Source organism: Moschus berezovskii, chromosome 9 (assembly GCF_049115385.1).
Source record: "Moschus berezovskii isolate FMDL1 chromosome 9, NW_MosBer_1.0, whole genome shotgun sequence".
Lineage (NCBI taxonomy): Eukaryota > Metazoa > Chordata > Mammalia > Artiodactyla > Moschidae > Moschus > Moschus berezovskii.
In genome coordinates, this window is record NC_142468.1 from 50,350,876 (window position 1) to 50,373,938 (window position 23,063).

At 33.4% G+C, this 23,063-nt stretch overlaps 1 protein-coding gene across 5 annotated transcripts in view; it reads right to left on the reverse strand.

The window, feature by feature from the left end:
* Positions 1 to 612: 612 nt before the first annotated feature.
* The window catches only part of ZNF280D (zinc finger protein 280D), a 133,817-nt gene continuing 111,366 nt past the window's right edge, over positions 613 to 23,063 (reverse strand). For 4 of the 5 annotated variants that reach the window (XM_055437343.2, XM_055437340.2, XM_055437342.2 and 1 more), the window contains 2 exons: positions 6,253 to 6,308; positions 613 to 3,763 (listed from right to left, as the gene is read on the reverse strand). In XM_055437343.2, the coding sequence (XP_055293318.2) occupies positions 3,142 to 3,763; positions 6,253 to 6,308 (678 nt within the window). In that variant the 3' untranslated portion in view covers positions 613 to 3,141. The remainder of the gene's footprint in view (positions 3,764 to 6,252; positions 6,309 to 23,063) is intronic. The other variant, XR_008687354.2, reaches the window with a different exon arrangement.

Consider the following 23,063-nt stretch of genomic DNA (forward strand, 5'->3'; position numbering starts at 1 on the left):
CAACCAACATTCTGTTTTTGTAAACAAAGTTTTGCTGGAACACAAACTGGCCATCATTTACATACTGTCTATTGGCACTCTTAAGCTACAAGGAAGAGTTGGATAATTGTGACCACGTGGTCAACAATTATTCACTACCTGACTCTACACAGAAGTCTACTGACCACTATGCTAAAGCACTGCTTCTCAAAGGTTTGGTTTGCATATCTGAATTGTTTGTTCCCAATGAGAAATGAGGAGATTATGTGAAAACATAAGCCAATTATGTTACCAAGTACAATATTTATTTCAACTACTGTTTTTCTTTTTCATTGCTAGATTTTCTCAGCGAAGGATTTATAGTCTGGTACAAGTTCTTTTTCTCATAGTGGACAGGTATGAACAATTCATTGATCAGGTAATTTAAATACCACTACTATATGCAGATGACACCACCCTTATGGTAGAAAGTGAAGAGGAACTAAAAAGCCTCTTGATGAAAGTGAAAGAGGAGAGTGAAAAGGTTGGCTTGAAACTCAACATTCAGAAAACAAAGATCATGGCATCTGGTCCCATCACTTCATAGGAAATAGATGGGGAAACAGTGGAAACTGTCAGACTTTATTTTTTGGGGCTCCAAAATCACTGCGGATGCTGATTGCAGCCATGAAATGAAAAGACGCTTACTCCTTGGAAGGAAAGTTATGACCAACCTAGATAGCGTATTAAAAAGCAGAGACATTACTTTGCCAACAAAGGTCTGTCTAGTCAAGGCTATGGTTTTTCCCGTGGTCATGTATGGACGTGAGAGTTGGACTGTGAAGAAAGCTGATTGCCAAAGAATTGATGCTTTTGAACTGTGGTGCTGGAGAACACTCTTGAGGGTCCCTTGGACTGCAAGGAGATCCAACCAGTCCATTCTAAAGGAGATCGATCCTAGGTGTTCATTGGAAGGACTAATGCTAAAGCTGAAACTCCAATACTTTGGCCACCTCATGCAAAGAGTTGACTCACTGGAAAGACTTTGATGCTGGGAGCGATTGAGGGCGGGAGGAGACGGGGACGACAGAAAATGAGATGGCTGGATGGCATCACCGACTCGATGGACATGAGTTTGAGTGAACTCCGGGAGTTGGTGATGGACAGGGAGGCCTGGCATGCTGTGATTCATGGGGTCGCAAAAAGTTGGACATGACTGAGCGACTGAACTCAACTGAACTGAATAAGCAGAAGTGGTATCTAATCAGGAAGAGGAACTACTCAGAGTTCACAAGGAATGACCGTATCATTTAGAAACCTACTTTGGCACAGTGCTCCAGGTTTTTGCAGCATTAGGCAACAGGCTTAGAAATTATTTCAATCTGATTCATAAAATGGTCCTTATGTAGATTTTCTCATCTTCTTGCTCTTCCAAGGTTTATGTTACTCCAAAAATCTTCTCTGCTATAGATTTATGTTTCCACAAGGTGAAGGATGACAGTTCATAAGTCTTTCTTTCCCCACCTTTTCTTAGAAGCAGGAAATATAAAAATATTTACCCCCACCCCAAAAAATATTCAAGAAAATAAGTCAATAATTTATTTTGCCCATTTAGCCTCTTTAATTTACTGAGCAGATAGAAAACTGTATTAAATTATAATTTTCTTGAAGTAGAAGAATTTGTAAAGCAAATCTATTCTCTGTAAATATTAGCAGTTTCCCCTTTGTACTTTAAGTGTCTATTTAAAATAAATCATGCATCAACTAAAGAATACAGAATGCAATCTACCAGTAGCTTTAACATGAAATTTCCTTGAACGATATACAATTTCTAGAGGCGCCAAAGGTAATCTGACTCAAGCAGCTTTCTGAAAAACAAAATTATTCAGGGACAGATTTTTATTGCAAATATTTACTCAAAAAACTACTATATACAGCAGAATTTTAATACCCATTTAAAACATTTAACAGTGAAACAAAATTTAAGAATTCAAAGCACATTTTAAGAAGTAAAAATGTAGCATTTTAAATAAAAGTTTATTAGTACTTCAAAGCAAACTACTCTTATTCATATTATTCATTTCTGTATCTATTATTTTCTATATGATAAAAAAACTGAAAAAATCAATTTAGCAGCCATCTTAAGGATAAATTAGGCTAAATATCCCAAACCAATTTTTTACATCCTGCTTTAGGTCCCATTTGAAGTTTCGATTTTACAGTTACAGAAAAAGTCACTTAAACATGGCTGAATTCATGCCAGTTTACTGCTTTACAAATATCTACATTAATCTGTACTTTGGTTTGGTTTCCAGACCATGTTTATGGTTCTATTTCTAAAGAAGATCATTAAAACAATATTAAAAGCATAATAGCTACAGGATTTTCAACAATGGATTTCTACTTTATACAACTAGTTCATCAAGGGATTTCTGCACAGCATACACACTGACAAAAAGCACAAATATAAATTTTTATTTTAATAATTTCACTTTCACTGAAAGTTTAATTAAGGTAAGCTTACAGCCTGGCAGGCTAACACTTGTATGGAGGTACACAGATTCAAACATTCTGTTCACATGCTTCTGGCAGTCTGGAATGTTATATTATATTCAAAATTAAGTTTATGCTCATCCAAATTAGATCAACTAATTTAGCATTCTAAACATGCTCCATTTACCAGAATCATAATCAAAATGAAGCTCTCATTAACAACGCCAATCAGCTATTATTTTAAATCAATTATTCCCAAAAGGCATGTGGTTTCCAAATCTCTTCCTTTAAGTTAACTGAAAAGGATGTACAGGTAATAAGGACTTTTAGCTTAGGACTGATGGAAATTTCAAAAGCCTCATTAACATAACCAATATTCTAATAATCAATTCATATTGATCACCAAGTTCCATGTCCTTGAAAACAGCGAAATGAGACTTTTTCATTGCAAACTTAACTTTCATTAAATCTTACTCATGTTTTAAAAACTTGGAAATTCATACCTAGTCATGCTATTAATGATGGATTGATTTGATAACCTAGGTTCAACATACAGGTAAAATATATGAATGACCTCCCTTACATTTTTCTATGTCTGCACTCTGCAACAGCACCACTGAGCTCACCTGATAGCACTGTTCCAAATAGTCTTACTGTTGGTACACTAAAACTTAGAATGCCTAGTTAATTTCAGCTTCTTTCTTTTTCATCTACCAGGTCTCCTGTTGTCTCTGTTGTGCTAAGGCTATTTTCTCCAGGAACGTTATCTGTTTGATCAGACACTACAGCATCAGTCTTGGCCGAAGGATCACCACTACCCTTCTGAAGAATCTCTGTGGCTTCAAACTCAAGCACTTCTGATGGAGTCAAAGGTTCCAAATGAATACTGCCTTGCTCACTAACATCAGAACTAACAGTTTCATGTTCATCTCTTTTTCTCAAAAACTGATCAATACTAACATCACCAGATGTTAACCGCAAATCTTTAATATTCTTGGAAGAAAATCTAGCTTCACCAGCATTGTGATCCTCAATCTGGTCACATGCAATGAGGTTTTCTGAACTTTGGCACATCTTCAACTCTGTTTCCTGACATACGTGCTCTATCTGTTTTTCCTTTTCCACTTTGTCTGCATCAATAGCTGAATCATAACCGAAGATATTCTTTGAGCCAGTTTCCTGATCTTCAAGACAGTTATCATTTTCTTTATCTGAAACGGATACTTCTTCACTTTTTGTTGTTGATGAGCCTTCAAATAAATGCACATCACATCCATTTTTTATTTCCTCTGAAGAAGCTTCTTCTTGTTTACTGAAAAAATAAAGCTACTTATTATCTATTTCTTCATAATACAATGTATTTGAATACTTACTTTCAAAGTAAAGACATTTTCTGAAAAAGAAAAAAATGCACACTTGCCCACCAAAAAAAGAAAAAAAATCAAAGTCCCCAGTCCTTGCCATGATGTTACAATTTAGGAAGTGGCCATTTTCTTAGGCAGCAGAGTGAGAAACTCCATAGTCACATATTCAAAGGAGTCCTGGGGAGTTTATTCACTAGTTTTGGTCCCGGTTATCATTACTTTACCTGTTCATACTCTTGCTTGATTTTAGTTAAAATATGAGTATGCTTACTAACTCATAAGAGTACTTTAAATAAGGAATGAATTTATGCGGGAAAAATCCTATTTTCTTTTTCTTTGATTTACATGTCCTCTTAGGGTTGGCATGTTTTTCCTAAGCAAAATCAAGTAAATATTCACAAAGATTTTACTAACTTTGTAACAGCCTAACTTAGAAAAACATGAGCACGTGTCTCAGAAATATGTAAGTATAAAACATGAATACCTATAGGTTTATGTGTATGCATGTCTGTGTTTACTCTTACTCTGATGTGTTAACAGAAACTATTCAGTGAATATAATTTTCTATGCTATATAGTAGAACCCTGTTGTTTTCTATTTTATATATAATAACATATATATGTTAATCCAAAACTCCTAATTTATCCTTCCTCCACCCTCTTTCCCCTTTGGTAACCATAGTTTGTTTTCAACGTCTGCAAGCCTTAGAAACAGATTTCCAAGATGATCTCAGGTCCCTTATATAGATGTAACAATGCTTATTTTATCAAAAAGAAATTTAATGATAACATTTATTCTTATTTCTTACATTAATCCACCTGGAATTTAGACTTTTTTGTAATGAAGCACCCATATATCAAAGCAATGTTATCAAATAGTCATTTATTATTTACTAAATTATATTTGTAAGGCTGTTTCTCAGCTATTTATTTTGTTCTGACGTGTCTTTAGACTATTACAAGACAATACCATCCAGTTTTAACAATTAGAAATTAACATTGTACTCTATTATCTAATAGATCAAATCACCTACATTCTACTACTCTTCTCCCTAAATTAGTAGTTTGAAGAAATAAAAGATATTTGTACATGGATGCTCACTAAAACAATGTTTAAAACAGTGAATACAGAAACAACCTAATATCTAACACAGCTATGATTTTTTAAATTGTGGTATTAACAAATAGAAAAATATGAATCCTACTTGAAACACCACTAATTTCCAAATAAATTCCAATTTGGATTTTCAACTAAATTCTCATTAACCATAATTTGGAAAAAATGACCTATCATGTGAGCTACTAATAAATTATTTTGTATCTCAGTAAATTTTTTCTTTAAAATCTTCTAAATTGCACATTTCGCATTTTGTTATTATTGGGAATTAACTATTTTATGCATTAGATTTTGTAATGACATGTTATAGGTATGTAAGAATGGTCCTGCTGCCTTAATTGATACTTTGATTAATTTCAGTCATACTTTGCTCATTTTCTTGGGTCTTACAGGTCAATTACATCATCTCAAAAAGTTATAATAGTTCCTTCATTTAAATTTGTAAAATTCTTATTTTTGTTCAGATCTTATTGAACTAATTGTAATTTACAGAAAATGTTAAATAATATAGATGTGTCTAGTCTTTTTCCTGAGTCCTTAGTTGAATTCTGTTAACTTTTTTCATCTAGAATTCTAGGAAAAATGCTAGATAAAGAAAGGGCTAGAGAATTGTCCTGGTCAAGTCTAAGAAACATCTTCAAAAGGTCTTATTCCATAATTTTCTTTTTAGAGGCAATAGATTGATTAATCTCATCAAGTTAACAAGCAGACTATGGTAAAACACACAGCATAAAGACAGAAATGGGAAAAGTACTTAATTAAAAGACAAAATCATCTTTAACAGGAATAAAGTTCCAATTAGAATGTTGGATTCTCTTTTGCTAAAAAACAGTGAAATCTCGTGTTTTAGGTGTTCTACTCAAGAATTAAATAAAAAAGAAAAACACGTTGAATTTTGAAACTTTTATGTTGAGATCCTGCCACAGAAGTAACTTATAGCTTTTAAAAAATACTTTAAAAATAAGATTTTAAAACTATTTGCAGTAATTGTCACCATCTTATAATCTGCAGCATCTTGTAACTATTTTCATTTGACAGAGGCAATTACAATCTATTACCATTTTATTTACTGGTACTCTAAAAAAATTAACAATTTATAAAATGTATTCTACATATTTAAAAGGCTTCAAAACTAAGGATCTGTAGTATACTTATGTTGTATTAAAATTTCAAAATTTGATTTTAATTGAAAGTCATTACTAAAAGGAACACCATATATAAAATTTAAATAGCCCTTTCCCAAATAACTGAAATAATATACAGCTCAAATATCATTTTATATACATGAATTTCAAGAGATTCAGCTTTTCCTTATATTTACCTTTCAGAATTTGATGTTTCTGTTTCTCCTTCAGCCAAATTAGATCTTGCAATTTCCTGAAATGATTAATAACATTTTTCTTTTATATTCAAAACTAAGCTTAAAATACTACTTTTATTATATTAAACTTTCTAGATAAAAAGAACTTAAGTGTGCTGCCTAGTATGCCAAAGAAAGAGGAAAACAATTTCTTAAAGTATGTTTTAGAATAACTCTTAAAACTAAAAACAGGATTTCAAAAATTGTTTTTTAAAAAATTCGTAAGAATTTCAGTGTACCAAAAGTTTTTGAATCAAGGATATGAAACAGTTACCCAGTTATAACAATACCTGCTTTCTTTAGATTCTTCCAAGTATGAACCATAATTGTAATTACTTGATTAGAAAACTAGTAAAGTACACCTTGAATTTGAATAAGTCTCATCCACAGTATTTTATACACACATATTAAAAACAGGTACTTAGATAAAACATTTATGAAACTATGATTTTATATTTGGAGCCATGGTAACCCCCATTGAAACCAAATAATATTAAATAATATATAAATGAAATATTTTGATTATTTCAAATGATTTTTGGGGAGGAAAGAATACAATAAAACCTCAGTAAGAAAGAGGCAAGCTTAACAGTTTATAACAATTACAAATTATTGAGACTTTATGATGCATGAAGTAGTATATTAAAAACTTTACATTCACTGTCTCATTTAATCTTCATTATTAGATATTATAAACTCCATTTCTACAAATGAGAATAAAGACTGCGTGGGTTAAGCATCAATAGCAAACCCAAGGTAAAACCACAGTAAGTGGTGAAGTTTCAAATCTAGGTCCAACTTTTAGTCACTAGAGTGATTGATTCAAGTCTGTTAAAGTGATCATGGTGTATTAATCACATACATGTAGTATTTCCCCGCTCTCCAAAAACACTACTAAAATGAGGGCAAGGGAATAAAACAATTTCCACTCATAAAGACCAAGAAAGCATCAAAACATACTAACTGTCAAAGAGATTTCAACAAATTTATAGATGGAAAGTAGCTGGAGGAATGGAAATTAACTTCACAGTGTGGAGGAAGTGATAACTAAACATTTGAGCAGGGGAGTGCAAGGAAAAGAGAATCAATTTTCCCAGAAAAGATAAAAAATCTGGTATTTGGAGAAATTCAGTACAATAGTCAATACATAAAAGGTAAAAATAAAGAATGAATACTGCTGAGAAATCTAAATACTCTCTCCCCAACTCACACAAGAGGTACCTATTCTTTCCTCTACTGCTTAGGCCAAAGGCCAAGTATCTGAACTGGAAACTGTCTATGGACTTGTGAACACCAGGAATGGCAAAGGGCAGGTATGATGTACTGAAAGAGAACAGAAAAATTTAGTAAAGGTCCATAAACTGAATAAAGTGATCCTCATTTATCTCTCTGCCTGGTTCCCAGAATGCTAGCAGCCAGAGGAGCCACTCATCACTCCACCAACCTCAGCTGGAATCTTGGAGATTCTTCTTTGAAGAAAATTATCAGCCTCAAAGACTTTGAGAGCATCCTCCCCACCAAAGAATAAGTCACCTCAGCATCTGATTTTTCTATGCTGAAGTCTAAAAAATTGCCAAGCAGACTGAGCATGTCATACAGCACAGTAATCCATGAAGCAACGTTCACAACATAATCCACGTCAGCAGTTCTCCAAGTTGGTTCACAGACATATGGGGCCTCCAAGACGGAGGCATGTGAGGTTAAAATTCTTGGTACTAAGCAGTAATGAGTAAAAAAGCTGACATTTTAACACAAATCAAGGCACTGACATTGAACCAATCATTGTATTCTCCACTGGCATACACCAGCAGTAAAATTAATTTTACTAAATGTCAACCCTTGAGTACATGTCTTTTTAATAGTCTGTGTAATGAAATACCAAGTATGCATAAAGTACTGCTGCTGCACACTAAAAACACTTGGGTCTGTGATTCAGTTGCAAGATGAACTTGGCCAAATTGTTTTTCATGGAACATCACTTTTATTTTTAAAGAATAACTGTCAAACTATGAACATTTAGACCTGAGTATTCAGAAGGCATTTTCTTCAAAACTGACAAAATGAGCATGTCACATTAAAGTGAACAATCAAACAGTGTTTGTTGCCAGTAATAAAATTCAAGAAAAATTTAAACCTTAGGATAACTTGTATCTACTATTTATGAAATAAATGCTAATACAAATGAATGTGATTACCTGATTTGTAATATGAAACATGGCAAAACTTGGAAGATCTATGTGACTTGTGAACCAATATATTCTAAATGACTAATGCACAATGTTATAAAATCACATATGGATAAAAGATCCAAACAAAGTGCAAGTCAGACCAGTAGATAAACACAGAGTACAAAATGTTCAGTGATATGATGTCAGATTCCACATTGCAACAAAGGTTTAACAAAACTTTCACATGTCTAATTTTGATGTCATAAAAAGAATATCATAATTATCTGAGAAGATTATTAAAGTACTGGTTGAAGTTGGGTATTCGTCATATATTTCAAACAAAATATATCACAACAGACTGAATGCAGAAACACAAGAATCTAGTTTCCTTCTGCTTAACTACACATTAGATAAGCAAAACTATAGAACAATTTATTCGAAATAAATTTTTTTGTAATAGCTATTTTTCAGGAAAATATTTATATATTTTCAGTAACAACATTTTTAAAATTTCATATTTTTATTTTCTAGTACTGCAAGGAGATCCAACCAGTCCATTCTAAAGGAGATCAATCCTGGGTGTTCACTGGAAGGACTGATGCTAAAGCTGAAACTCCAATACTTTGGCCACCTCATGCGACGAGTTGACTCACTGGAAAAAGAATCTGATGCTGGGAGGGATTGGGGGGGTGGGAGGAGATGGGGACGACAGAGAATGAGATGGCTGGATGGCATCACTGACTCTGTGGACATGAGTTTGAGTGAACTCTGGGAGTTGGTGGTGGACAGGGAGGCCTGGCGTGCTGTGATTCATGGGGTCGCAAAGAGTCGGACACGACTGAGCAACTGAACTGAACTGAAGTACCATAAACATCAATAAATTTTAGGAGTACTAAGGGGAATAGATAAATAAAATAGGAATGTACCCTGTGGCAAGCTGCAATGCACAACCTGTCCCTGTACAAAAATAGGGTTTTTGATGGTCTTTTTTGTGCTTTAATTTTTAACATGAATGAACACTCAAGAATCAGCACAGAACTGAAGACATCCTTTACATTACACGGATTAAAATAAACAGAAGAATAAAGAAAGAGGCTAGGAGACATCAGAGACTTTGCTGGAAACAAAATAAATACATATGATGTATATATTCAATATTCCTGGAGGTATATTATTATATCCATTAAACAAGAACAAAAAACCTGAAAACAACTGAAGAACAAGTAAAAAACTAAAGAGCAATTCAAAATAAATATATGGCAACTAAAATAAGTAATTAAGTTTAGAAAATCTTTTTTGAAAGACCGAATGAATAGACAAAAAGATGGAAGGCAAGAAACAAAATGCCACACAATCAGAGAAGTTGATGCAGGAAGTAGCTGTCATCAGTAGGAGTTTCCAAAAAAAGAGAGAGAGAGAACAGAGAAGAAAATAAAAGTGAAAATTTAGCAAAGAAATAAAATAAGAAAATTTCCCCCAAACATAAATATCTAAGATTACAAAGGCTTATCAAATTTCTACCATAATGAAAGAAAAAAGGATGATGGGTGAACAGATGAAATTTCAGAACACTTGAGATAAACATTAAAGTTGCCAAAGAACAAAATAATATAAACACCAAGTGAAGCAAAAATGGCATCAGACATAATGAAAACAATACTTTCAAAAATGCATAGGAAAAATGTTTTCTATGAATTCAGCCAAACCATTAATATCATTAGAATAAATTCAGTTATAAATTTATACGAAGTGAAAAAAGACGCAACCTTTCTGTGGAAATTGTTAAAGGACAAATTTCATCAAAATAAGGAGTAAAACAATAAAAGAAGGACTCATACATAATTCAGGAAACAGGATATCTAACACAACAAAGTGGCAAAGTAAAATCCTGATCAACAAACTATGCATCAAACTTAGAGAGTAACTAGTTTAAACTAAAGCTGACTGGAGAGAAGATCTCCAGATTCTCCAACAATTTTTTTGGATATGTGTGAACATTCTGAAAAAATACTTCCAGATACTGGACAAACTGCAGCATTTAAAAAACAGCATTAGGTGCACAGAAGAGTAAATAAATCATAAAAATATAATTTTACCCCAGAAAAATAAAATGAAGTATAGGAAAGAAAATTATTGTACACTTCCTAGCTTAGTATAGTGGTACCAAAAATTGTGATGTTGGGGTTCCTTGGTGGCTCCGTGGTAAAGAATTAGCCTGCCAATGCAGAAGACACAGGTTAGATCCTTGAACTGGGATCCCAGATGCTGCAAAGCAACTAAGCCCATGTGTCACAGTTATTGAGCCTGTGCTCTAGAGTCTGGGAGCTCCAACTATTGAGCCCATGCGCCAAAACCACTGAAGTCCGCATGTTTTAGAGTCTGTGCTCCATAACAAGAGAAGCCACTGCAATGAGAAGCCTGCACACTCCAACTGGAGAGTAGCTCCCACTCTGCAACTAGAGAAAAGCCGGCACAGCAAGGAAAACCTAGCACAGTCAAAATTTAAAAAAACTGTGTTGTTAACTATGCTGAGATCAGAGCTATGCCAAGCCATATAGTTATCAGAGACAAAATATATATAAAATTTACCATCTTAAGCATTTTTAAATGTATAGTTCAGTGGTATTAAATAGCAATACATTCACATTGTTACACTACCATTACCACCATCCATCCCCTATAATATTTTTCATCTTGTAAAACTGAAAAATCTATACCAATTAAACAATAACTCCCTATTCTCTCCTCCCCCAGACTCTGGAAACAACCACTATACTCTTTTTTGATTACTCTCAGTACCTCATATAAATGAAATCATATATCTTTTTGTGACAGACATTTGATTAGCAAAATGTCCTCAAAGTTCATCCATATTGCAGAATTCTCTTCCTTCAAATGGCTGAATATCCCATGGCGTGCATATACCACATTTTTATCCATTCATCTAGTGATGGACACTTGGTTTACTTCCAAATTTTAGCTATTATGAATAATATTGCTATGAAAATAGGGGTACAAATCTCTCTTCAACTCTTGAGGAACTGCCATACTGTTTTCCACAATGGAAATTTTACCTTGCCACCAACTTCCCTGATAGTTCAGTTGGTAAAGAATCTGCCTGCAATGCAGGAGACCCCAGTTCAATTCCTGTGTCGGGAAGATTCGCTGGAGAAGGGTAGGCTAGCCACTCTATTATTCTGGCCTGGAGAATTCCATGGACTGTATAAGCCATGGACTTGCAGAGTCAGACACAAATGAACGACTTTCACTCACTCACTCAAGTGCACAAGGTCTCCAATCTCTTCACATCATCATCATCTGTCTTCTGGTTCTGGAGATTTTGTGGGGTTTTTGTGTTTCTTTTTTTTTTTAGAGTAACCAGCCTAATGGGTGTGAGGTGGTACCTCACTGTAGTTTTGATTTGTATTTATCTAATAATTAATGACATTGCACATCTTTTTATGTGTTTATTGGCCATTGATAAACCTTCTTTGAAAAAAATGTTCAAGTTCTTTATGAATTTTTTAACTGGGTGGTTTTTGTAGTTAGTGTATTTTATGAATTCTCTATATATTCTGGATATTAATCCCTTATCAGATATATGATTTGCAAATATTTCCTCGCATTCTATGGGTTGCCTCTCCAGATAGAATATTTGATGCACAAAATTTTTAATTTGTACAATTTTTTTCTTTCATCACCTGTGCCTTTGGTGTAATAACCAAAAACTCACTGCCAATTTCAACATCATGAAGCTTTTGTCCGTTGTTTTATTCTAAGAGTTTTATCATTTTAGGTATTACGCTTAAGCCCCTCGTCAATTTTGAGTTAATGTTTGTATATAGTGTTTGTGTATAGTGCTGGGTAAAAGTCCAACTTAATTCTTTGCACGTGGATATCCAGTTTTGCAGCATCATTTATTAAACAGACTGTCCTTTCATCATTGGTCTTAGCATCCTTGTAAAAATCATTTGACCCTATATCCGTTCCGTTGCTCAGTCGTGTCCGACTCTTTGCGACCCCGTGGACTGTAGCCTACCAGGCTTCTCCGTCCATGGGATTCTCCAGGCAAGAATACTTGAGTGGGTTACCGTTTCCTTCTCCAGGGGATCTTCCCGACCCAGGGATCGAACCCGGGTCTCCCACATTGGAGGCAGACGCTTTAACCTCTGAGCCACCAGGGAAGCCCCTTGAGCCTATATACAATGGTTTATTTCAAGGCTCTCTATTCTATTCCACTGGTCTGTGGGTCTGTCTTAATACCACATTGTTTTGTTTACTATAGCTTCATTGTAAATTTTAAAATCAGGATGTTTGGCTGCTGTTTTTTCTTTTTCAGTTGTCTTGGCTATTTGAAGTTTCTTGAGTTTCCATGTACATTTTAGGGTGAGATTTTCTATTTCTGAAAAAAAAAATCTTCGGGATTTTTGTAAGGATTGAATTAAATCGGTAAATTGCTTTTAGTAGTACTGGTGTTTTAACAATATTATGTCTTTCAATTCATGAACATGGGTTGTCTTTCCATTTATGTCTTCTTTAATTTCTTTCAGTATGGTTTTATAGTTTCTTTGTAGAAGTCTTTTACCTCTTTGATAAATCAATTCCTAAGTACTTTATTTTTTTATGCTATTTCAAGTTGTTTTATAATTTCCTTTTCAGATTGTTCATTTCTTCTGTATAGAAATACAATCAATTTTTGTGTGTTGACTCTATCCTATTATTTGGCTGAATTAACTTTAGTTCTAATATGATTTTTGTGTGGAATCTTTAGGGTTTTCTATATATAAAATGATACTATCTGCCAACATAGATAATTTTACTTTTTTTTTTTCCAGTTTGGATGCTTTTTATATCTTTTTCTTGACTAACTGCTCTGCCTAAAACTTCCAGTACTATGTTGGAAAGAAGTAGTCAAAGTGGCCATCTTGCCTTCTTCCTGATCTTAAGAATTAAAACTTTTAGTCTTTTACCATTGAGCATGATGTTTGCTGTGGGGTTTTTCTTATATGGCTTTATTATGTTGTGGTAGTTTCCTTCTATTCCTAGGTTGCTGAGCATTTTTACTATTCAACTGTGTTGAATTTTGTCAAACACAATTTCTGCATCAGTTGAGGTGATAATGTGGCTTCTCTTGCTTTCTTTCATTGATTTGGCTTATTACATTGATCATATTCATATACTGAAACACTCCTGCATTTAAGGAATGAATCCCATTTGTTCATGGTATATAATCCTTCTAACATGTGGCTGAATTCTATTTACTAGAATTTTGTTGAGGATATCCGCATCAATGTTCATAAGGAATTTGGTCTATAGTTTTCTTTCTTGTAGTGTCTTTTTCTGGCTTTGGTATCAGGGTAATGCTCCCCTGGAGAAGGAAACGGTAACCCACTCCAGTACTCTTGCCTGGAGAATCCCATGGACGGAGAAACCTGGTAGGCTACAGTCCATGGGGTCGCAAAGAGTCGGACACGACTGAGCAACGGAATGGAACGGAACAGAATGCTGGCCACACAAAATGAGTTTAGAACTATTTCTTCCCCTTCAATCTTTGGAAAAGTATAAAATGAGAGGCGTTAGTTCTTATTTAGATGTTTTTTAGAATTCACTAAAAAAGTTGTCAGGTCAAGAGGTTTTCTTTGTTAGACTTTTGCTTACTGATTCACTCTCACTAGTTATGTGTCTTCAGGTTTTCTTTTCTTTATGATTTAGTCCTGCTGTTTTGAGTTTCTAGCGACTTGTCCATTTCATGTAGGTTATCCAATTCACTGGCATACAGTTCACAGTATTCTCTTATGATCATTTTTGTTTCTATAGAAACAGTTCTACTGTCCCAAATTTCATTTCTGATTTTAGTAATTTAAATCTTCTCTCTTTTTAAGTGTATTTCTGGCTAAAGGTTTCTCAATTTCATTGGTCTTTGCAATAAGCCAATTTTTCTCTATTGCTTTTCTATTCTCTACTTCATTTATTTCCACACTAATCTTATTTCTTTCCTTCTGCTAGCTCTGGGTTTAGTTTGCCTTTTTTTTTTTTCTAGTTCCTTAATTTGTACAGTTAGGTTGTTGCTTTGAGATCTCTCATTTTTTAATGTACGGATTTACAGCCATATATTTCCCCTTCACTATCACTTCCACTGAATTTTAAAAGTTTTGGTTATGTTGTGTTTCTGCTTGCATTCTTAGATCTAAGTATTTTCTAACTTCCCTTGTGATTTCTTCTTTAATCCACTGGTTGTTTTAAAGTGTGTTTATTCTATGATCTGATGAATTTCTCATTCATTATTGATCCCTTATATTGTCCTGATGTGATCAGAGAAGATACTTTGTATGACATCTATATTTTAAAATTCACTGATGCTTAATTTGTGGCTTACTATATGGTCTATCCTGGAAAATGTCCCATGTGCACTTGACAAGAAAGTGTATTCTGTCATTGCTGGGTACAGTGTTCTGTGTATGTATGCAAAATATAATAGGTTTATTAATAAACTTCTTTGTTCCCTACTTATGTCTGATTATTCTATCATTATTGGAAGTAGGTTATTGAAGTCTCCAACTATGACTGCAGAATAGTCTATTTCTCCCTTCAACTCTATGAATTTTTCCTTCATATAAATTGATGGTCCGTTATTAGGTGTGCACATAACTGTTATATCTTCTTGCAGTATTAAACTTTTTATTAATTTATAATGTCTTTCCTTTTCTCTTACAAGCTTTTCTGCTTGAAAGTCTATTTTAATAGTCTGCTATTAGTAAAGCCATCCATGCTCTTCTGGTTACTATCTGCATGGACTAATTTTTATCCTTTCACTTTTACCTTGTGTCTTTGAATTTCAAGTGAGTCTCCTGTACACAGCATGTAGTTGGATCATGTGTTTTTATCCACTCCACCAACCTCATCTTTTGATTGGCAAGTTTAATTCATTTACATTCAGATTAATTATTGATAAGGAGGGACTTCTCTGTCATTGTGCTATTTGTTTTCCATATATCTTACAACTTGTTTGGCTCTCATTTCCTGCATTACTGACCCATCTTTTCTGTTTAACTGATTTTCTGTAGTGAAATGTTTAAGTTCTTTTCTCATTTCCTCTTGTGTATATTTTACAGCTGTTTTCTTCGTGGTTACTTTGATGATTATGTTTAACATCCTAAAGTTATAACTCTCCAACACAAATTTATACCAGTTAACTTCAATAAGATATCAATACAAAAACTCTTGTTCCTTTATAGTTCCATGCCCATTCCTTTTGTTTGTTGATGTCACAAAATTACAACTTTATTCATTTTATCAGTTCAGTCGCTCAGTCGTGTCCGACTCTTTGCGACCCCATGAATCCCAGCATGCCAGGCCTCCCTGTCTATCACCAACTCCCGGAGTTCACTCAAACTCAGGTCCATCGAGTTGGTGATGACATCCAGCCATCTCATTCTCTGTCATCCCCTTCTCCTCCTGCCTCCAATCCCTCCCAGCATCAGAGTCTTTTCCAGTGAGTCAACTCGTCGCATGAGGTGGCCAGAGTACTGGAGTTTCAGCTTCAGCATCAATCCTTCCAATGAACACCCAGGACTGGTCTCCTTTAGGATGGACTGGTTGGATCTCCTTGCAGTCCAAGGGACTCTCAAGAGTCTTCCCCAACACCACAGTTCAAAAGCATCAATTCTTCAGCACTCAGCTTTCTTCACAGTCCAACTTTTACATCCATATATGACCACTGGAAAAACCATAGCCTTGACTAGACGGACTTTTGTTGGCAAAGTAATGTCTCTGCTTTTTAATATGCTATCTAGGTTGGTCATAACTTTCCTTCCAAGGAGTAAGCGTCTTTTAATTTCATGGCTGCAATCACCATCTGCAGTGATTTTGGAGCCCAAAAAAATTAAGTCTGACACTGTTTCCACTGTTTGCCCATCTATTTCCCATGAAGTGATGGGACCAGATTCATTATACCTAGATATAAACTAAATGCATTAGTACCCTAACTTATGTAGGAAACAAAATTTGGAGTTGCAGACCAGAGTTAGAGAAATATTTGGTCTTACACTAATTGTTTTTATTAAATTCATTCATCTCTTAACCCACATAAGAAAACAAACAGTATTAGGTACAACTACAAATCACTGTTACAAAGTACTAGTTTTAAAACTGCCCATGCACTTACCTTTATTGAGATATTTATTTTGCTACAGAGCTTTGAGTTTCATGTACTGCCCTTTTGACTCACCATGGAGAATTCCCTGAGCACTTCTGGTAGGGCAGATCTAGTGGTCAAGAACTCTCTTAGTTTTGTTTATGTGCGAATGTCTTAATTTCTAACTTCTGAGGAATAGTATTGTGGGATATAGAATTCTTGATAGTTTTTTTTTCTTTGTAGTGCTTTGAATATATCAACCCACTGTCTGTTGACTTCCAACATTCCTGATTAGAAGTCTGTAGATAATACTATTAAGAATGCCTTGTATGTGATGATTCATTTCTCTTTCCTGCTTTCAAGATTCTCGCTTTAGCTTTTGGAAGTTTAACTATAACATGTCTCAGTGTGGGTCTCTTTGAATTCACCTTACTTGGAATTCTTTGTTTCCTGAATGGTTTTTTTCATGTATTTCATCAAATTTGGGAAGTCTGCAATCTCTTTTTCTTCAATATTCTCTCTACCCCTTTCTCTCTCTTTTCCTTCTGAGACTCTCATCATGTGCACATTGGTCTGCTCCATGGTGGCCTATACCTCCCTTAGGCTCTGTTCACTTTTCTCCAAGCTGTTTCCTTTCTGTTCCTCAAACTCAATAACTTCTATTGTCTTGATCAAGTTTGTTGATTCTTCTCTTCTCAAACCTGCCTTTGAATCCTTTAGTGAATTTTTCAACTTCAGTTATTGCACTTTTCATCTCCAGAATTTCTTTTTAGGTTTTCTATCCCTTTACTTATATTTCCATTTTGTTCATATACTATTTTCTTGACTTTCACCACACCTTTCCTTTGTTCTCTGGGAATCTTTATTACAGTTGTTTTAATGTCTTTGTCTAGTATATCTAGTATATCTGCCACATGTCTTTTTCAGTTTCTGTTGAATTGTTTCCCTTGAATGGGCCATTCTTGCCTGTTTCTTTGTACGCCTTGTGATTGTTTCTTGAACACTGGAGTGTTGAACTCTGAGTCTAATAACGTAATAACTCTGGAAATCAGAATCTCCCCCTAGCCCAGAGTTTTCTGGTTTTATTTTAATTAAAAAAATTTTTATTGTTGTAGGCTATATCTGTTCCCAAATCAGCCTGAGGTGTAAACTTGAGGTCTTCTCATGTCTTTTCTGAGCCTTTCCCTTGGCATATATAATCACTTTCTAATTTTACCCACATATACAGTTGATTTTAAATGTCCTAGTCACATTATTGACCAGGACAATAATGTGTTAGAACAATCCCCAAACACATTATTGACCAGGGGATTTTTGCAGCAACTAATGCCAGTAGCTGGCAATTTGTTCTGTAAGTGAATGTTGAAACACTTTGGTCAATAAGGTTCAGGTAATAAAAGATATATTAATATGTCACTGTTCAATAAGTTGTTAATATTTGGCTCCTGAAAGGGGGAAAAGAGAAAAATGAAGGAAGAAAAAGGGCTGTGTACTAAAATCCTCTGGTAGTCACTTCAGCTGGAGGGAAAAGTGCTTGCAAGAAAGGGAGGAGGTGCAGCAATACTGAGCCCACTTCCTTGTCTTCAAAACTCTGTGTTAAGAAGCAGCAATCAATGATAACAGCACATATTCCCAGTATCTGGAGGGCAAGGTCTTTTTTGCCCACTCTGGCTCCCATAAGTGGTGTGCAAGCTGCTCTAGGAACATGGGCACCGTTGCCTGCTATATGGTTGCTACAGTGTTAAGTGCTTAAATTGATGGAAGTTACCTGAAATTCACTCTCCAAGTCTTCTCCTGGAAGTTACAAGCCTTCAACAGACTTAAGAGTTTCAAAAAAGTTGTATTAGATAGATTCAGCCTGTGCAATTGCTGTCTAGGTGGGAAGCCAGATCCCTGGTGCTTCCTACTGTGCCATCTTCTCAGAATCCTCCTCTCTGTATAGTTTAAAAGTTTTTCCCCACAGAACACTTATGTAGTTGAAAAGTGCTGAAAACTTGAAAAGTAGGTATATTAAACTTAAATAGTAGTTTAAGTTTAAACATTTGATTCCAACAAAAACCAGAATTTGTTACTATTTTACTTTACTGGTTTTAGTGGAAGCAAGCACATCAATAATATTTTCAAAATCTAATTTTTTCTTATCTTGTTTTCAAATAAGTAAACTGTCATATTTGGCAATTTCTCTTGATCAAATGAAAATTTTAAATAATTTAAAATTAGCTTACTGTAACTTCTTTTTACTGTGACTGTGGCATTGATTTAAAATCTGGGTATCACTTTGTTAATCAATTTTAGAAGACACAAATAGAGTGCTTATATTATATGTTGTTTAAACTATTTCATATAAAATTTCTATAGAATTTAAATTGTCAAAATATTTAAGAACTGAGTCAGCAGCTGCTTTTTGTAAATCAGATGTAATTTATAGAAAATAACTTTGCTCCAGTTTAAAAGTTCAAAATCTGAAGATATTTCATTTAATTTTTCATATATCTATTTCAAATATGACGTTTGAGCATTTATATTCTGAATGTCTACATGATAAGCACTTATCCCATAATTATCAATACTCTCATTTAGTGAATCATACATTACCAATTTCTTTTTCATTTATTTTCAAATTCAGGGAGAATATTCACATCTCTTGCTCAAGTTTTACATTCACTGGACACACTTTCAACATTACTTGCTCTCATTTGTGGAAAGCAAAAGAACAGGACTTTTATAAAGCATGGAGCTTTATATACGGTCATGTTTTCTAACTGTAAAACTTTGTTAAACTTTTGCCACTTTGTTCAAAATATCATCCCATACAGATAATTTTTGTGAAAATCTGTAATGTATTTGTACCAAGATGTTTCTGATCTCAACATAAAGTATTCTGACATTTGAAACTATTTCTTCTCATATCTGATAAATGTCTATAATTAAGTCTCAAGTATCTTGCTTGAGTTTAATCTTGATGCCTGTCAGGGATCTGTATGTGATTTTAATATTGTTTTCAGAACTGACAAGAATATTTCATCTGCTTGCTATATTACCCCACTCCTAAAATATATATCCTTTGTACAATACTAAAAAAAAGATGATCATATTTGAATTTACAGATGTATAATTTTTTATATTAAATTATGATTATGAGCTGAGAAAGGCACAAATCTGGCATAACTATTTAGGGAGAGAAATACTGGCTTATATACACTTGTATACATCTGCCATATCTACTCCATTATCATATCCAGACCATGACAATTTTTTTATATAAATATCCCTTTCTACCTTATCAAAATGTGATAATCTAGACCATGTCTAGTTTATTTTTAATAACAGCTTTACTGAGGTATAATTATCCAACTTGTTTTATTTCAATTAAATTGAAACTTTCTTCTCTTGCAATGATATCATACTTAATGTAAATATACCTAGTAATCAAAAACATTCACTCATGATTTACTATACCTGGTTTATAATAAAAAAGCAAAAAGAACTATTTTGCTTCTTTCATTCGCCATAGTATTTCAGACAACATGATTTCCTAGTAACACTATAAATGTTTTGAACTCTACTACACAAGTGAAACAGAATATTTTTAATGATTAGCTATATGATTTTAAAATGTTTTAGTTCAACTGAATTTAGAGTATTCCAGGATCTGAACTTCCAGTAATTTTTTGTGATCCTTTGAGAGAAATTATTTTTTGTACAAAACATATATATGTAAAGTCACTCATATAATTTATCACATTCTGTAAAGCATTACCTATTAAACTATCAGTTTGGATACACATTAAAAAACACGTCCATTTAAAAAAGCATCATGATGAAATATGAAATTTTCATTATCACAAATTCTGTTTAAATTTTTCAAACCTTTGAAACCATTTTTTGAGTTACAAATATTTAATTCTGTTGCATTTTTGCAAAAAAGAATGCACAGGAAAAAAACTAAAGATAAGGATTCTCTGGAATAAATAATCCAATCACAATTAATTAACTCACCACTAGACTACTTTCAAAAGGCTCAGCTTTAGAAAATCTGTGCCCACCAGGTGAAAGACATACTTTAAAATTTGCATTTTGTTCTTGGACGGACCTATGCTCTATTAAAAACATTTTACTTTATTAGAAATAGGTGGCTGCAATGAATTATAATTTTAATTCAAATGGCATTTTCTTATTTTATTGCACATGCTTATATTACTAGCTTCTGAAATTTCTAACATTTCATTTTCTTGTCTTTTTCACACAATTAAAAAAAATTCTTTATTTAACTCTAAATTTTACAGCAATTCTACTCTAATAGTGTCAACATTAGATTTCCTTTAAGCAGCTGAAATTTTTTTTATACCAAACCTGTTACTCTCCCCTATAATTCTGATTAATCTTTACATTTATATGCATTTTTCTTCTAAACAATGAACCACTTGAGTTTTCAGATGCTATATTTATTTTTAAGAATTTTAGTATAAATTTTAAATACACTTATTTTTAATTAATACATTCAGTATCAATTATTTAATACTGAATATTAAGTTATGGTATTTAACAAACAGGTCTACATAAATGTTTATATGAAAAATACAAAAATCGATTACTATAAACAACAGAAAACTATATATTAGATTTCCAGACCAATGTGGTGAAAAAAGTAGTGAAAAATATTTTTTATATAAACAAGTGAGTAACACTAAATTATCACTGTGTTTAGTGAAGAAAGTATAAAGTTTCCTGGTAAGAAAATACTTTTCCAGAAAATTTTCACATTTCATCAAATCAATTTTATTTATGAAAGGTCAAATATATTAATAAATAACACCGGTATTACCTTAATGCTCTTAATAATGTTGCAAAAAAATCACATAAACATAGATTTCTAATTAATAATAACTTTCCCTTTTACTTAGCAGTAACATGTGAAGTTACAAGCAATGAAAATGTGTCACCCTCCCTCATGACTGAAAGGGACCATAAGAAAAAAAAACAGAAGTGAGACCTTGTTGTGTTTGTGTTCCCTATGTGCATGACTCTCAGGGTCACAGAAGGGCAGGGCTGGATGCTGTCTTTAATTACAGCTTTGAAATTATGCTCATCATGGATTACTTTGCATTAATTTTTATTCTTAAAAATATAAATGAAAATGTTTATCTGATTATTGAAATTTTTTAAGCTCCCTTAAATTTTTCACCAGAGGTGAGGCCTTAACTTGGCTCACTCTAATTCTGGCCCTGGCTGGGATGCTGGGGTTAGGAAGAAAGAGGAAAGTAGGAATGGTGGTCTGGAGAAGTAAATCCTTAACTACTATTAACAATCAGTCATAGTTCAAAAACAGACAAATCAAAATATGGTTATATTAATAATAATAATATAATAAATAAGAGATCAAATAGCTGAAAGAGTTGAAAATGGCTGCCTCTAAAGACCTGAATGGAAAAGGGTGAAGGAGAGTCACTACTTTTATGATAAACTATCCACACAAATTTTTAACTTTTAATTTGATAAAAATAAAACGTAATTTTACAAAGTCTGAAACTCTCATGTCTGAAAAACTTACAAAGCCAAGAAAAAAAAATAAAGAGAACTAAAACATAACAAAAAAGAAAAACAAAGACCTTAAAATTCTTTATGGATATCCCCAAGCAGCCTTAAAGGATCAGACTAGAATTAATTTGTTATTTCATTAATGAATTAACAGGGAACCCCTATTTTTATGTGTATGTTTTAATTGAGAAAAAATATTTTAAAAAAAGGGAGAAATACTTTTTCATGTGAACCTACCTCAGCTGATATGCTTAAAATATTGGATTATAAATTTTTCATGTCTAACTGTCCTACTAGATTCTGACCAGGGGACAAGGAAATAATTTTATTAATCTTTGCTGTCAATACAAATTCCTAGAACTTGCTATCAAATGTTCCCTAATAGCCAAGGAAGGAAGCAAGGAAAGAGAAAGGCATCTGTACCTACCTTCTCTCTCTTAGCCTTTACTTAAGTCATAATGAAACTAAACTAACTCTAAGACTACAGGGGAAGGGTTATGGTATACATAAAGTGAGGATATGAAAGCAGTAATATATACAGAGTACCAGAACAGAGGCTGTCTTAGAAAACCACTATATAATATGAATTCCCATATACAGTCTATATGCTAAGAAAGGAATTAATTTTGATGGAGAAAATGTAAAACTATACAAACGAAAATATGACAACAGATAATATTATTGAGGTATAACACTGATTCCACTACAGTGTATCAGATCAAAACCTTGAAGATTGATTCAAGCTATCCACCATATTACATGTGTACTTAAATGCCTGGGTCTATGAAGGGACTATCCACAGCACATATATGCTTGAAAGAAGTACCCAGACAAAAACTGTTCTACGTAGCCTTCCATGTAATATGGCTTCCTTTAACTCTGCTTACGGCCTGCTAAATTTTTAGCATAAGCTTTTTTGCTTTTAATGAAAA